The sequence below is a fragment of the Lontra canadensis genome, unplaced genomic scaffold (genome assembly GCF_010015895.1).
Source record: "Lontra canadensis isolate GAN:19392208 unplaced genomic scaffold, GSC_riverotter_1.0 scaffold6, whole genome shotgun sequence".
NCBI classification, from domain to species: Eukaryota; Metazoa; Chordata; class Mammalia; order Carnivora; family Mustelidae; genus Lontra; species Lontra canadensis.
Genome location: NW_022631000.1, coordinates 30140180 through 30155922, shown reverse-complemented (window position 1 = coordinate 30155922; position 15743 = coordinate 30140180). Strand labels below are relative to the sequence as shown.

Below are 15743 nucleotides of genomic sequence, written 5' to 3'. Positions count from 1 at the left end.
TCTGCTTCAAATTATAATTAAGAAGTTTTTAATTAAGAATTGTGATTAAGAAGCTTAAAGACAACTTCCACCTCTAGCCCTATAAATTTAACTTAGTGACAGAGTCAAATGTTTATTTTTTTTACCCAACCCAAAATAACCATTTCAGGCACCTGATATCAATATCCATCTGTATTTATATAGCATGATTCTCTAAGAATAAAAAAAGTAATACATTTAATATTTTATGTACTTCTTATATGTTACATATAAAGCAACTAAAATAGTGCTGATGTAAGAGGCATGAGACTCATACATACAGATGGGTGTGTGTGTGTGTGTGTGAGTGAGAGCGTGTATACAGAACGAATAATAAAGGAAAAGTAACAACACATTATTAGTGAATCTGGGAAGAAAATTTATGGTAATTTTATTATTCTGTAATTTTTCTGTTTGTTTGAAATTACTTCAAAATACAGTTATATCTTGTTCTTGGGTGAGATGCTACGGTGAAGTAGCAGTATCCCATCCCGAGGAGTCCCTGCCACGACACTTGTAAGTCAAGTCCCCCCTGCTAAGATACCACTGACGAGGAAGAATGTAGGCTGTGAATGTTTATATACTGCCTCTCCTTAAGAAAGGATTTTTAAGATGGACTACAGTAAATGTCACAGATATTTAAAAAAAAAAAAAAATTGGAGCTAGAAAAACTAGATTTATGATAAAGAAGAATTTCCTTAATAATGGGGACTAAACCGGCCAAGGCAGAGGTTTGTAAAATGCACCAAGTTGCTCTATTCCAGTTGCTGACACTCGGTTATCAGATCTGTCCTTTTTCACCCAGCTCTAGTTATCTCATCTCTCCTGCTGTACCACAGGCCTGGCTCTGTTGTTCTTTCTTTACTGCAAAAGTTGTGAAACCACCCATCTTTCTACTCCTGTCCTGAAGACAGTCTCTGCTAGGGTTTCCCAAAGTGCAGCAAGCCAGCTCCTGTTACGCAGTACTCATTCACACGACTCGTCATTCAGTTACCTTCAGTGCAAGTATTTATTTTTACAGATATTTCCAGTATGTGGCAGGTGATGTGACCACTGATCATAGTAGTAAAAACTCTTCTTTTTAGAATACACTTGTTTAAGAAAATAGAAAAAGGTAATTTAAAGAAAAATGCATAAGTAAATAACAAAGCAGGGATATGGCACTTGGAAAAGTAAAGGATGTTGTAAATCATTGTGGTTCAGAAAACACAGATGCTATAAACTTAACATTTTCAAAATCTAACTTACAAAACTAAAGAAGTTAATTATATGATGACAGATTATATGAAAATTCTTACAGAAAATAACTGGCTGAAATCAGAGTTTCCTTTATATCAGTAAAGATAATATTTTAGAAAGCACACTTATGCCTTTTTGAAATCATAGTAAAAACTCAGAGAGATAAATTATCATTTTAACATTGTTTAGAAAAAATTGGTGTCTCAACATAAATATTTTAGTCCATGCAAAAGTCTAAAAAAATCTGAAGAGGAAAAATGGTGTAACTTACTGAACCCCAATATTTATTTATACGTTTCTGTGAAAACAAATATACTACTCTGATAAAAGTTCTAGGGAAAATCTGCAAGTGTACATTTAAGCAATTTCAATTCTTAAACAATCTTATGGGATGAAAAATGCCACCTGCCTTTAAAGAAGAACCCCACATGTTTGGTTCCAAAAATATCAGTTTCCTTACCAAAGGCTGCTGGGGCTGCATTGCTTGAAGACCAAGGGTCTGACTCTGGGGCTGTGGGGGTTGCTGGGGCTGGGGGGGTTGCTGCATCTGGAAAGAAAGAGAAAAGGATTAGTCACTTAAACAGAGAGGGTAATATATTCCAATCTCCTCCCTCCCCCTATATACCTTTTATCTAATTATGCTGTTGCAACAAAAATTATATACACCTATCTCCTGCATCTTTGTCCTGACAAACATTATTCATCTTTCAAGGACAAGACCTAAATCTGTTCCCTTTGTAGGTTTCTTGGAACCACCAAAACCCCAAAGGGCTCTTCCTTCTGTTGTCACAGTGTTCACTGTCTATACTGCCCTCTGCTGTCCAGGGACATCCTTTACACTTACTGTTTAAACACGTTCTCTGCTCTTGCACATACTTTACCCTATCTTACACCAGCAGGTTGGGAAAGGACTACTAAGTAATTACCTTTTTAGTCCCTATGACATCTGGATGAACTCTTGAGGATTAGTTTTTTTTCTTAAAGAAAAATGTAGACTTCTTGAAGAAAAACAAGAAGAGGAGGAGTAATTCTTGAAGATTAGAACATTTTTTTTAAAGAAAGATGTGTATGTGGGAAGTTCTGGCAAAAATTACCGGCATAAAAACAAATTATGTCAGTGACAGAGTTGGCATAAATAAAGAGCCCTTAGAAAACACTTCCAAGTCACGGAAGAAACACACACTACTCATCCACTATGTGGGACACAGAGGAAAGGAAAATATTAATAGGTGGTTTGTCCCCATGACCTTCAATGTGTCCTCCACCCAGGCACTTCATCTTGATGATGACAATGCTGGACTTCTTTTCAACCTCTGCATTTCCAACTTGGTTTGCAAATATCCCCCAAATTATTTGTCTTCTTTAGGCCAAGGTAATAAATAGCTATTACCGGATGGTATTTTCCACTAAGTGCCAACACTCATAGATATGGAATCCTAGCAGGAGTTCTGGGCAGGGTCACTGCCAACCGGGGCAATGCAAGTGGAACCAGAACCGTAACGATTACACTAAGCCAACTCTCCATTTGGCACTCTGTGAATTCTTCCAAGAAAAATCCAACCTAACCTCCTGTTTATCAATTTGTTCCTTTATGGAGGTAGTCAGTCACCAAGAAAAGAGTAAATATAATCCTGAGGCAGAAGCAAATCCCTTGCCTTTATCTCCAGGGAATTTGTAGTACTGAAAAAATTACCAGGAGGGCATATTATGCTGCTTGGGATTAAAAAAAAAAAAAAAAGTACGTATTAACCAATCAAAAAACACTTCCAAAATCTGCAGCCTTGAAAAGCAATGTAAGGCCAGAAGTAGTAAATAAATAATGTAATAACTTTCCTTCGTGGTTTAGAAATGAGAAATTTAAAACACAGGGAACTATAGATATCAGTTCTATTAAGTTCTGAAACATTCCTAAAACCCGAGACAAAAGTACTTATGAAAATATTATTATGACTATTCTTAATAATATTACCAAATGAGTCTTTTTCTTGTATTTTCTTATTGAACTCTTTCTACAAATTGAGATGCGACCAATGGCATCTTACAACTAATGACATTTTATAATTATAAAACCCATTTCTCTGGAGAATTTGTGTTTGCTTCTGCCTATCACCTGGGGGTACTGTCAACTAAGACTTTTTGGATCACACTGAATTCAGACCTCAAACCCACTTCAACTTGTGGTTCACATTCTCAGGGGAGGTATTTTTTATTCCCTCCAACCAGGGTCAAGGTTGAGACATGCGCATAACTTTACTGTTCCTTTCTGCATGACAGTGTTACTAAACTCATTCCAAGAGTATAGCTTTCGGACCCCCAGTTCTACTAGACTCCCCATTTTTGTGGTGTTTTTAAGGCTTTCTTAGTAATACATAAAATGACAGGGCATCTCAAGGTGAATTACTGCTAAGAGCCCACTGTACAGACTCATCAGACAATTAATTCCCAATCTAATACCATAGGATAAACTTGCTAAGAATGAAGACAAATGGAACTGGTAAACATAAGTAGCCTATATTTCCTAATGAGTAAGTCAGGAGCAAGAATGTGTGTCGAGAGGAGGAATCCTTTTTACAAGGTACTTAAATACTCACATCAAATAAATGAAGGATAGCCAGAGACAATATGAAACATCCTACCTATGTCACTCTAGCTCAGAGCTTAAATCGGACCAGAAATGTCAGAGAGAATTTTTTGGATTACAGACAGGCCCCTCTGGGAATCTGATGAAAGCTGTGGGCAGCTCAATTTTGGTTTTGTTTGTTTTCAAACACATAGAAGAAATTTTATATTCAAATCGCATGGCCTGTAGTTAAACAGTGAGTGGGTGAGCTGACGCTTCCGCTATTAAGATAAAGGCAGCCAGTTACCCTCTCCTGAACCTGTGGAAGGGGAACGATGTGCTGCAAAATGCACCCTCCTGCCCATAACCTGGCAAAAGCACAGGGAAAGGAAGAGCCTGGACAAGCTGGAACTAAATGACACCAGTTGAGCTTCTAGGGTCAGCTACACGGGGTTCATTGGAACTTAATGAAAGCTTCTTTAGAGCGCCTCTTATTTCTTAGAACTACTGAGAACTCCTCATGCATTGCTCTCCCCCCACCCAGCCACAGACCTGGAGGAGCCTCTGCTGCTGTCGAACCTGTGGCTGCCTGGGTCGCATCGGGTCCTGAGGCAGGGGCACCGAGGGAAGGCTTGGATGTGTGGAAGTCAGCACCGCATCGATTCCCCCACCTACCAGAGGGCTCTGCTGAAGAGACTGATGATTCAGTCTGGTGAAAAAAGAACACAGGTTGGTTTCACACCCAGGCAAACTGTCATATTTTCAATCAGTGCCACTGGCACATTAGGCACATTCACAAAGAAATGACCATGTACACAGTACTCAACTGTACAATTCACATGTGATGGAGACCAGTGATTAAGATAATCTCAATTCCCAGTGAGACATGGAGTCACTGAACAAAGGACAGAATGCATGCTCCCTACTTAAGATAAAATTGCAATGTTAAAATTACTTAAAAAAAATATTTTGATGGTTTTTAATAATAAGTGACATTATTTGAGCATTTACTCTGGAGAAGGCACAGTGGTAGTAAGAGTCTGAAATGTTTTATCACTCCCCACAGCAACACCTGGAGGTCAGCGGTTTTGTTATTCCTATTCTTTTTAAAACTTTTAGTTGAAAGATAGTCGACATTTGTATTTTGGACATTGATTTGGAAATGAGAAAGAGCTCAGTTTTTTTCTTCAAAATACATATAAGAAATTTTGCATTCAAATTGCCTGACCTGCAGTTAAAGAGTGAATGGGTGAGATTCAACAATTCTATACATTATGAAACGATCACCCTGGTAAGTGTAGTTACCACTTGTCACCATACAAAGTACAATGGTATTGACTATACTCCCTATGCTTTAGTTTTCATCCCCATAACTTATTTATAACTAGAAATCTGTCCCTTATCATTCCCTTCACTTATTTTGCCCATCTCTCTGCCCTTTTCCCTCTGGCAACCACCAGTTTGTTCTCTATATGTAGTGGTCTGTTTCTATTTGTTTGTTTATTCATTGTTTTGTTTCTTAAATTCCACTTTTCAGTGAAATCGTACGGTATCTGTCTCTCTCTGACTTATTTTAGTTAGCATTATACTTTGTAGGTCTGTGTTGCCACAAATGGCAAGAACTCATTCTTTTTATGGCTGAGTCATAGTCTGTTCTTTATCTACATGACATCTTCTTTATCCATTCATCTTTTGATGGACACCTGGGCTGCCTCTATAGCTTGGCTACTGTAAATGATGCTGCAATAAACACAGGGGTCATGTATCCCTTGAAATTAGTGTTGTTGCACTCTTTGGGTAAATACCCAGCTGTGGAATTCGTGGATCATACGGCAGTTCTATTTATTGTGAGGAACCTCCACACTGTTTTCCAGAGCCGCTGTGCCCAACCACATCACCACCATCAGGCCACAAGTGCTCCCTTTATCTCCACATCCTTGCCAACACCTCCTATTTCTTGTCTTTTTGAAATTAGTCATTCTGACTGATGAGAAGTGATACCTCGGTGTGGTTTTGATAGGCATTTTGTTATCCCTATTTTAAAAATGAGACAACAGAGAGCTAGAGAAGTAACTTCCCAAAGTTACTCAGACAGTAATTAAAGAGCACTGGTGGGACTGAAATCCACAACTGTTAAGCTCTGAAGTTCAACTTCATAGGCAATATGCTATGCTGCCACTTATCAGAATAATAATAAATACAGTGCATGTTTCCAATCTTATTTATTTCCCCAAATGTGCTACCACCAACCATGCCAACTTTCCAAGCTATAACAACTTGGTGTTGACGTTACAGACGTAACACGTGGAAGCTAAGTTGCTGTCTAATATAATGTAAAATTTTGCATGAAAGTTAATTCTTCTACACCAATGCTATCCAACAGAAGTTTCCATGATGTGCTATCCAGTAAGATAGCTACTGGCCTCCAGGAGCAGTGACATAATTTCTGGGTCTCAGTGTGAAACAAAAACATAAGGCTACTTGATCAAAAACTGGTTGGATTTTCAAGACAATGACAGTAGACCACTAAGCACAGGATCTTTCTATACACAGTGCACTGCGTGACCACATGGGTACCGCATCTTCAAAGTTGGCTCTGCTTGGCTGCATGTGGTTATCGAACACTTAAAACGTGACCAGTGTGACTGAGAAACTAAATTTTTATTTGAACTTTAATTAGTCTTAATTTAAATAGCCACATGTAGCTGGTGGCCACCATGCAGTATGCCTATGGGATTCAATTACAGCAAGAACTGAGAAAGAATCTTTCGTGATCCTCTTTTGCCAAACTAGCTAAAGCCAGAAAGGTAGAAACTAAAATACAACAAAACTCTTACGGGCACCATGCACAATGAGTATTAAGCAATCATAGGCTTTATGGCTCTAATCAAAATATTCTAGTAAGGTACTGCTAACAATAATCAGCAATTTTTTCATCTTAAGATATTTTTAGCCAAAAATCCTTTTAAACGAGTGGAAAACACTGGCGCTAACATACTGGCATCATCTAAAATATTATACCCATACTGTAGCAGATGTGAGTTTACAGGGGCCTTGAGTGAAATAAACAAGATGAGGCACTGCTTATTTTAATTCTCTATCTGGATGCTACTAAAAATTAAATGACAGAATGCAAATTATATGCAAATATGCAAGCCCATAAAACTATTATAAAGCACCATGCTCTATACAATATATAACAAAGACAAGAATTCACGTGTCTACTATTGCAATCATTATTTCCACATGTACCACCTCTGAGAGCCAGTCAAGGGCTGTAGGTATGGCGACGCCTGCTGCTGAACATAGCCACTGGGCTGCTGCTGCATCTGTCGGAGTCTTTCCATCAGCGCCGGATTGGAATGTGCAGCCGGATAAGTTCTGGAGTTGTAGTTGGGAGAAAGGAGCACGCTGCCAGCCTGCTGCTGTGGGGTCTGCTGCAAAGGCATCTGCGTTCCGTACATTGTATAGCCCTGGGGCATGGTCTGCAGGGGCACATGAAGTCACTGGTTGAATTTACCACCGACTTTGCTATCACTAGGCTCTGTGGGGCAAAAACAAACCTGGGAGGAGTTCCCTGAAAGTCACTGTTCTCAAATGTTCTTATAACTCAACATATGAGGAGGACAACCCTGGAGGTAAGAGGCTAGAGAGAAAGCTACAGAATGAACTGGCTGGATCATGATTCATCAGAAATTTCTATTAAAAACAAAAAAACAAAAACAAGGGGCGCCTGGATGGCACAGTCAGTTGAGTGTCTGACTCTTGGTTTCAGCTCATGTCATGATCTCAGGGTTGCTGAGACTGAGCCCTGCATCAGGCTCCCCACTCATCATAGGGTCTGCTTGGGATTCTCTCTCCTACTCCTTCTGTCCCTCCCACTCAACTCTCTCTCCAATAAATAAATACATCTTAAAACAACTTCCTCATATCAGGGAGATCATATGATAATTGTCTTTCTCTGACTGACTTATTTCGCTCAGCATAAATTTGGGGGGTAAGGAAGGAAAAAATGAAACAAGATGGGCTCGGGAGGGAGACAAACCATAAGAGACCCTTAATCTCATAAAACAAACTGAGGGTTGCCAGGAAGAGTGGGGATAGGGAGAGGGTGGTTGGGTTATGGACATTGGGGGAGGTATGTGCTATGGTGAGTGCTGTGAAGTATGTAAACCTGGCGATTCACAGACCTGCACCCCTGGGGCTAATAATACATTATATGTTAAAAAAAAACAAAACAAACAAAACATGAGTCCTCATTTGGTTAAGAGATCAGTTTTAGAATTGGTTGCTTATTGTGAGGGAAGGAAAGACATGTTTCTGTATAGAAATAATCAGGCAAGCATCCATACCTTAAGTGCACAGATGACATAGATGTTCAACAGATCCCAAGCACCATTAATTTCATTTCCAAAATTAGAAAGAAAAGCTATCTATGTCCAATGTAAATACAATGATGGAGTACACTTTCCTGATAACTACACCTCCACCTTGGATCTGATGAATTTGCCTGTAGTAACTAACCAGTTACCAAAACCAAAAACACGATAACTTAACCTTACAGTAAGGGTGTAACTGGGGACTATTCAATATCCTATAGTCCTGGTTGGACTACAGCCCCTTTCAGCACTCTACCGATACTCTGAATATTTAAATTTTCTATTCAATATTAATAATCTGTTCCCCTAAATCTCAATGCCTAATATCAATGAAAAACCTGATGTTCTGCTGGGTGGCTATCTGCAAGTTACAGAATGGAATGCTGATTGAAATGGAAGAGGCCTGCTCTTCAGTCCTCAAAGAACCACAGGCTGAGGTGGTCTAATGGCTCTGACTTGGAAGGCGGAGGAAAGCATAATCACCTTCCAGCCAGCAGCAGGTATGGATCCAGCTGTGGGGCTCAGTGCCTGTGAGAGCGGATCTCAGACTGCCTTTTAGCGGTGGGCACAGTGTGAACTGCCAGCCCCACCAGCAGTCTTGTCACCATCCCCGGGCTCCTAATTATGAAACGGACAGAGTAAAGTATAGAGATGCAGAAGCAACAAAATTATTGGGAAAAAATATCTCCAGAGTTGAGTTATACTGAGGCAAGTCCATCATTTGTTGGGCTGCTACCATGGACCTGGCGCCACGCTGGTTCCACAGGTTGTCTTAAATCCTCACACGCTCCTCTCTATTTTACAAAGAAGGAAACCAAGACACAGAATAACGTGCACAATGTTACACAGCTAATAAGTTGCCAGGAATTGCAACAGGGGCTGATTTCAAGGCCAATTACCTTCTTAGTCTACCATGATCCCTCTGCAACCTTATCTTTTAATACGATAAATTCCATCATGAATTACGTCATTATTCATTATTCATTATTCATAACATAAAATAAGTATTCTGGGACTGTGAAGCATTTCAACATCTACCATCATTGTTAGAACAAAGGTATTTATATTTTTAACTCCAGAACGTTCTGAAATGTTTTATGTTCTTTAAATCAGTCAGTCTTAAGACTTGATCACTGGGAATGCCTTTTTTGAGAGGTCAATTATAAGCAGAGGTACTACTTTCTACACGCCCATTTATTTGGTTTCCCATTTCAAAAAACATTAAAAATCCCAGCAGCATCTACAAAGCAAATGCAGATACCTGTGCCTGCTGCAGCCCTGGGTACTGGGAGAGCTGAGGGGAGGGCCGAGCCTGTGCAGCAAAGAGAGCAGCCTGGTCCCCTGGTGGGCCCTGGAAAACAAAGCCGAGGTGGACTCCTGATCATAACAGCAAGCACGTCATTTGCACTCCACGCTAATAACCCTGATAACACAGGGCACCAAATCTTATTAGATGATTATACAACTTAGAGATTTCCATACTGCATTAAATATAACTTCTCATCAATTTTCTAGGTGTGTAGAGACTATAAAATTTACTTCTTCCAAAGACTGTAGATGTTCCCAACAGTAACACAGACATAAATAAAAGCCAAAATAATTGATGGTCCACTTATCAGAAAGGCTCTGAGACAGCTTTCCTGTACAGCCCAGGATATAAACGCCCCTCTAGACTGAAAGGCATGAGGCACATACAAATTTCATGACTTTTTAATGAAGTTTCTTCAAGTGATCTAAAAATTATCTATTTAACCATGTAGCCAAGAGATGAATTTGGTATCTCCTACAACTAATCATCAGTTAGAATAAAAATTTATAATACATCAATAGCAAATATAATTCTAAAGAGCTACAATGAAACTCTGCTTACCAGTCTTAATACACGTGTTGTCCTTTGAAAAAGAAATATATTTCTAAGAGCAGCTGCATGTGTTTTATATTATGGTGTCAGAAGCTATTTCATGGGAACTTGCAATAATCATCCCCAAAAGAGGTCTAGCTTCCAACCATCCCTAGGTTTTTACAGGACTTACTCATTATAAAGAACAGGATTTACTCCAAAATATTTTAGTATTCTTTTATAGAACAGATAACCTCATTTTCCAAAAGTGTTAAATTATACTTCTATAACACCATTTAATGTGCTTGGAAAGTAGTGTAGACTTTTCTAACAGAGAGAAAACTGAACATTTAATTTTAGAGGGCAAATACCAACAATTATTAAACATCTATTCTAACGTCCCAGAGACTGGACTTCTTGGTCTTACTCCCATTTTCTCACAAGAACTCTGCAGAAAGAGAGGATCATCCTCACTCATTTTCTTCAGAGAAAAAGCCAGGTTCAATGAGCTTACAAGCTCACCAAGCTCGACCTGGCAGAGCCATTATCTGAACTCAACCAGGGCTCTCACCATCATGACAAGATGTCTCCATATGTGATATTAAAAATGGAAATATTTAAATCTTCACTGGGTGCTTACCCTTTAGTGACATGGAGCCTCTACAACTCACTCTAATAAAAAAGAGAATCTTATTAAGATTTGTTACTGAAATATTGAAACAAAATGTATACATTCTATAGTAAAATTCTAACTCTGATCCTCATATAAAATTACTTGGGAGCATTTCCTAAGGTGAGTATCCACCCATCCATGGGCCAAACAAAAGTTTCTGAGAGTGCATATAATAGCTTCAACAAGCACCTACATTTTAAGAATAAGGGACCATAAAGATACCCTCAGCTTTTAGCTGATTAATCCAAGTGCAATTATGTCTGTATTTACTTGGGTCTAAGGAAAATAGTACCAACTCATTCCACAGCAGCATGGCCATCGGGGACCTGCCAACTTTAACCCCCAGAATATCTGAAAGGCTTTTGGTCTTCCAAACACTGCATCAACCACATTGTTAAATGCTGCTCCTCAAATCCATGTTCCCTAACAATGCCCTATAAGGTCTCTGAAACACACTATTTTGCTTTTTTATGGGGACAAATATTTGCACATTATCCTTTTTACAGAAAGGAAGAAAAATGAATTATTTATATGTGAGTTAAAATCTCGAGATCCATAGTAGTTTACAATTCCCACACCCTGTTTTGTCTTAGAGGGAAACAAGATGTGATCTGTGTGTGACAGTTGCACGCAGATACATAAAGACAGAACTTTCCACACTGTTCACTCCTCCTCTGCTTATTGAAGACACTACAAAAAGAACTATGACTTACATGTGGAGTAAACTAGAATACTTAGAAGGGAAATAGCTCAGTTACCAGGGAACACTCTTATTGGCAAGTAACAGTTGAGATCAGGGACACTTAAAACTATTCTACATTAAAAAAAAAAATCACAAAATTAACGTGTAAGGTAAAACAATAACTTTCAAAGAAACAGAAAGATAAGAAATCTCACATATAGTTTTTACATGGTAAAATTCATGTATTCTCTGTCATTTTTGTCTCAAGGTAAACTATTTATGAACATACTATGCTCTCTCCTACCACCAATTTTTCCTGACTTATATAATAGGTAATAATTCAGATTTGCAATATCCTTCCTGGGAAAATCAGACACTTCAAGATGGCCAACAGTCTCCATCTACTCTGTGCATGGCTTTATCATCATGTTTCCTTGAATGAAAGATACCCCAGTCTCTCCCACAGAACTGAAATGCCCTACTTTTGGTTTTCCCCAGAATAATGCTAGAAACACATTATATCAATAATTGTACAAACAGTTGAATTTGTTGAATACAGAGTGAATAAGAAAGTTCCTTTAGTGACTTGAAATACTTTACCAATGCCAAACAAGGACCAAAGTGTGGAAATAAGCAAGGATACTAAAGACTCAGTTTTAGTAAGTTTCTTAACATTAGTGGGGGTGGTTTTGCTGCATTAAACGAAGAAGAGACTATATAATGTATCATCCAACTCTGATAGGACAGGACAAGAGGTACAAAGTGGGACCAGGCCTGGCAAATCAGGACATATGGTCGCCTTAGTTACACATAATCCACGTATTTGTTATTTTCTGAAAACATTCTAAGCTTTATTTTTAAACAGTTTCTAGCATGGTGTCTGGCACATACTAAGTGCTCAATAAATACTGAGAAAAATCTAAGATTTAATTTAGTTTTATCTGTTAACCAAGAGTTCCAGAAGTAAATCTGGATTTATATTTCACCATAAATTAGTTTACCAAGTGCTTCCCAATAGCTCCATATTTTTTAGCACTATCTTTTGTTTTAAAAATTCAATTTTAATTTTTAGCATCTATCATTCTAATGATTACTTATATGTGCATTAATATCTGTAAAGTAGCTCAATTTCCCCTCTTGATGTATTCCGTTTAATTGAAACAACCAAAAGTAATGTTAAGTTCATATTTTTAGGGGCACCCGGGTGGTTCAGTCGGTTAAGCCTCTACCTTTGGCTCGGGTCTTGATCTCAAGGTCCTGGGATAGAGCCCCACATCAGGCTCACTGCTGGGGGGAAGGGGGGATCTACTTCTCCCTCTCCCTCTGCCTCCTTCCCTGTACTCATGCTCTGTCCCTGTCTCTTTCTTTCAAGTAAATAAAATCTTTAAAAAAAAAAAAAAAAAGTTTGCATTCTTATGTGAGTCAAACAACAAGGTGGGAGGGAGGCCAGTTTTTGGCCAAATACTTGTGTCTAGCCAGCTGACATCTGACTTTGAGCACATCATTAGAAGAGAAAATAATACATGGCTGTGCCCCTGCTCAAGGTCCTATGGCTCAGATACCTGACTCCACATGTGCTAAAGGAATAAGCCACAGCTAACTGGGAAGTTCTGGCAACTGCATAGACATCTCTACATTGTTACCTGAAGTGAATTCCTACATGTGGTCTTTCTAAGTTTGTGTCTACGCACTTTGCTTTGGACTTGCTTCTATATAAGAAACATAAATCCACTACTTTTTTTTTTTTTTTTTAAACTTCCACCTTCTAAAGCCTTAAGAAGCTGAGCTATTCAATACTGACCCATCTTCCTGGCCTTTATATGAACAATTCTCTCTTACGGCTTTATCTGTAATCAGACAAGGGAAGTATCTGAACTCAAAGAGATGGTGACTCAAAGGCCTTTTGCATTATTTGAAATAAATGCATCCAGTACGTTAAAAATTCTTGATAAATCATCCTGAAACATAATTTTCATTCTTCTGGTCTTGTTCTCTTCATTTAGCGATTACTCTCTCTCAGTCAACTAAAAAAAATAGGAAGACCTCTTTCTAAAAGAGAGTCAATTATGCCTCCAATTAGCTGGCAGAAAGCATAACAATCAGAATTTCAGGATCAGGGATTTTTTTATTCACTCAGTCCACTAACAATGGATTTTTGAAATCCCTATTTAGTAACTTTTCAACGGTGTTTAAGTGTCTCAAGTAGAGAAAAATCCACAGCCAGCTTTTGCGATTTTCTTTCTAATAATGCTGATTTAGGGATAATAAAAAGTCCCCGCTGAAAATCAGTGGGTAATGGTTTATGAGTCACCTAGCAAAAAGGGTTTTATTTGCGACTACTGGTTCGGAAGATACTGAGTAATGGTGCCCAAGGCTCAAATAACACATGGTGTGAACCAGAAATTATGGTCATTACACCATACTGGTGTATTTTGATTGCAGACCATAGACACAGAGAAAAAAATTCTATAAATACAGGAGATCCAGCTGACCAGTTATGCTTGATTCTTTTATAATGCTCTTATATAAAATATAACTTGGTTGAGAATCAATTAACAGTAACATTAATGGCTGGAACAAACTGATTCATTCTAAAATAAACACCTCACACAATAATGAACTTTTAAAATACACTCTTAATATGCCCCTAAGTGATGAACAGATGATTGGTTGAGCATTTACATTTACTACATTCTTAATACTAGAGAAAATTAAAGGAAATTAAGAATGGTGACAAGGATAGCAAAGATATATACATGCATTTCCATTAATCTGAATGAATATAGAAAGCATAGAACCTTTTGACTTTAAATACTTGATAAACATGCATTTTTTTTAAAGTAAAACCATTGATCAATGCAAATTCTCTTTTATCCAATTGCATTATCATCTGAGCAAAATGCCCAACAGCAAACATAAACTATCTGCAAAATACTTTTTAATCTGAGCAAGTTTACTTCAAGTTTTTAAATAAAAATCTCACCCACTCTCTGTACACCACAAAGTGTCTAGAAAAATTGATTCTTTTCAGAAGTCTCCAACACTTTTCCTTGCTGAATAATTACTAAAGAAATTGCCTACATAACAAGTATTTAATAACCTAAATATTTTCAAATCTTGAATATGCAGTTACAGACATTTTCACCAATGTAGAGAAAATGTTACCATTAAAATTGGCAATGAAACAAGTTGACTTACATTCACATCTGAGATGTGTGCTCTTTTTTATTCTAATGCTTCTTGGGTTTATGTTGTGTGTTGGCTACCTGATACAGAAACCTATAAGTAATTTAATGCAAAACATGCATTCTTAGCTAGCCCAGGCAAAGCGGAAGAGGTGAAGTCTTAGGGCATGCATGCACAAGACCTATGCTCAAAAAAAACATCCTCTCCGTCCCGGAAAGAAAATAGAGATGATACGTTCTGTTGAGAATTTCAGAATAGCCAGTGAGTGGGATGTGATGAGAAGGGTGTGTTTCATAACCACGCAGTTTGCGTTATCTTGCACTGGCCTATGAATCAGCATGCCATGCATTCCTCTGCTAATGATGTGAATTACCACAAACGGAAGCAAGAGCTCGGGAATAGATGGGTTCAAAACTGGAACTGAGAGGAAGGTGCACGAACTGCTCTACGTTCCCAAGCCCAGGCCATGAACGTCCACTGGATTCTATGCCGTACACATAAATGATGAAAATCATGAGGCAATCAAAGGGAAAAACTTTCAGAAATAAATCCCATTAAATCGAACATGGTCGATGCATTCATGATTCTGTGTTACAGTCTCACACATAAATCGGGTGAGTAACAGTGAAATGAGGACTCTAAGTTTTACCAGCTACGGAAGAATACCCCACTTCTCACTCTGATGCTCAAAGAGTAATGCTATAAAAATTTACTTAAAAAAAAAAAAAAAAAGAAAAAGGAATGACAGCAGGGGTGTTACCATTATGTTGTCAAAGTCTTCCAGAAGGGAGACAGCAGAGTTACAGAAGTCCTACAGAAAGGGGACAGCAAGAAAACGGCAGACAATACAGATAAGATTTTTTTAGCCTAGCGATGTGGGTAGCCACAATACACACGAAATAGTTCATTTTAAAACAATGTTTCACGAGTCAAGACTTAAAAACCCATGCCCTAACAAAGGCTTTATTAACTCACACACCAATGACATCACTATAGACTGGACACATATGGTAATATTCATAAAAGGGGAGAGCAGAACCCAGAAGTTAACTAGTGACACAGATGGAAGTAGGAGGACTATCAAACAGACGACTGCTGTAACTAAGGGATGTTGGGACTCCACTGGGAGCAACAGGATGTCAGAGTCCTTCACAGCCTACAGCCAG

The 15743-nt window shown here is 38.3% G+C and overlaps 1 protein-coding gene across 5 annotated transcripts in view; it reads right to left on the bottom strand.

Annotated features, from left to right (window-relative positions):
• Positions 1-15743, bottom strand: part of MED12L (mediator complex subunit 12L) — a 317533-nt gene that overhangs the window by 11449 nt on the left and 290341 nt on the right. For 3 of the 5 annotated variants that reach the window (XM_032852495.1, XM_032852496.1, XM_032852498.1), the window contains 5 exons: positions 15338-15388; positions 9458-9547; positions 7073-7302; positions 4370-4526; positions 1718-1804 (listed from right to left, as the gene is read on the bottom strand). In XM_032852495.1, the coding sequence (XP_032708386.1) occupies positions 1718-1804; positions 4370-4526; positions 7073-7302; positions 9458-9547; positions 15338-15388 (615 nt within the window). The remainder of the gene's footprint in view (positions 1-1717; positions 1805-4369; positions 4527-7072; positions 7303-9457; positions 9548-15337; positions 15389-15743) is intronic. The other 2 variants (XM_032852497.1, XM_032852499.1) reach the window with 1 other exon arrangement.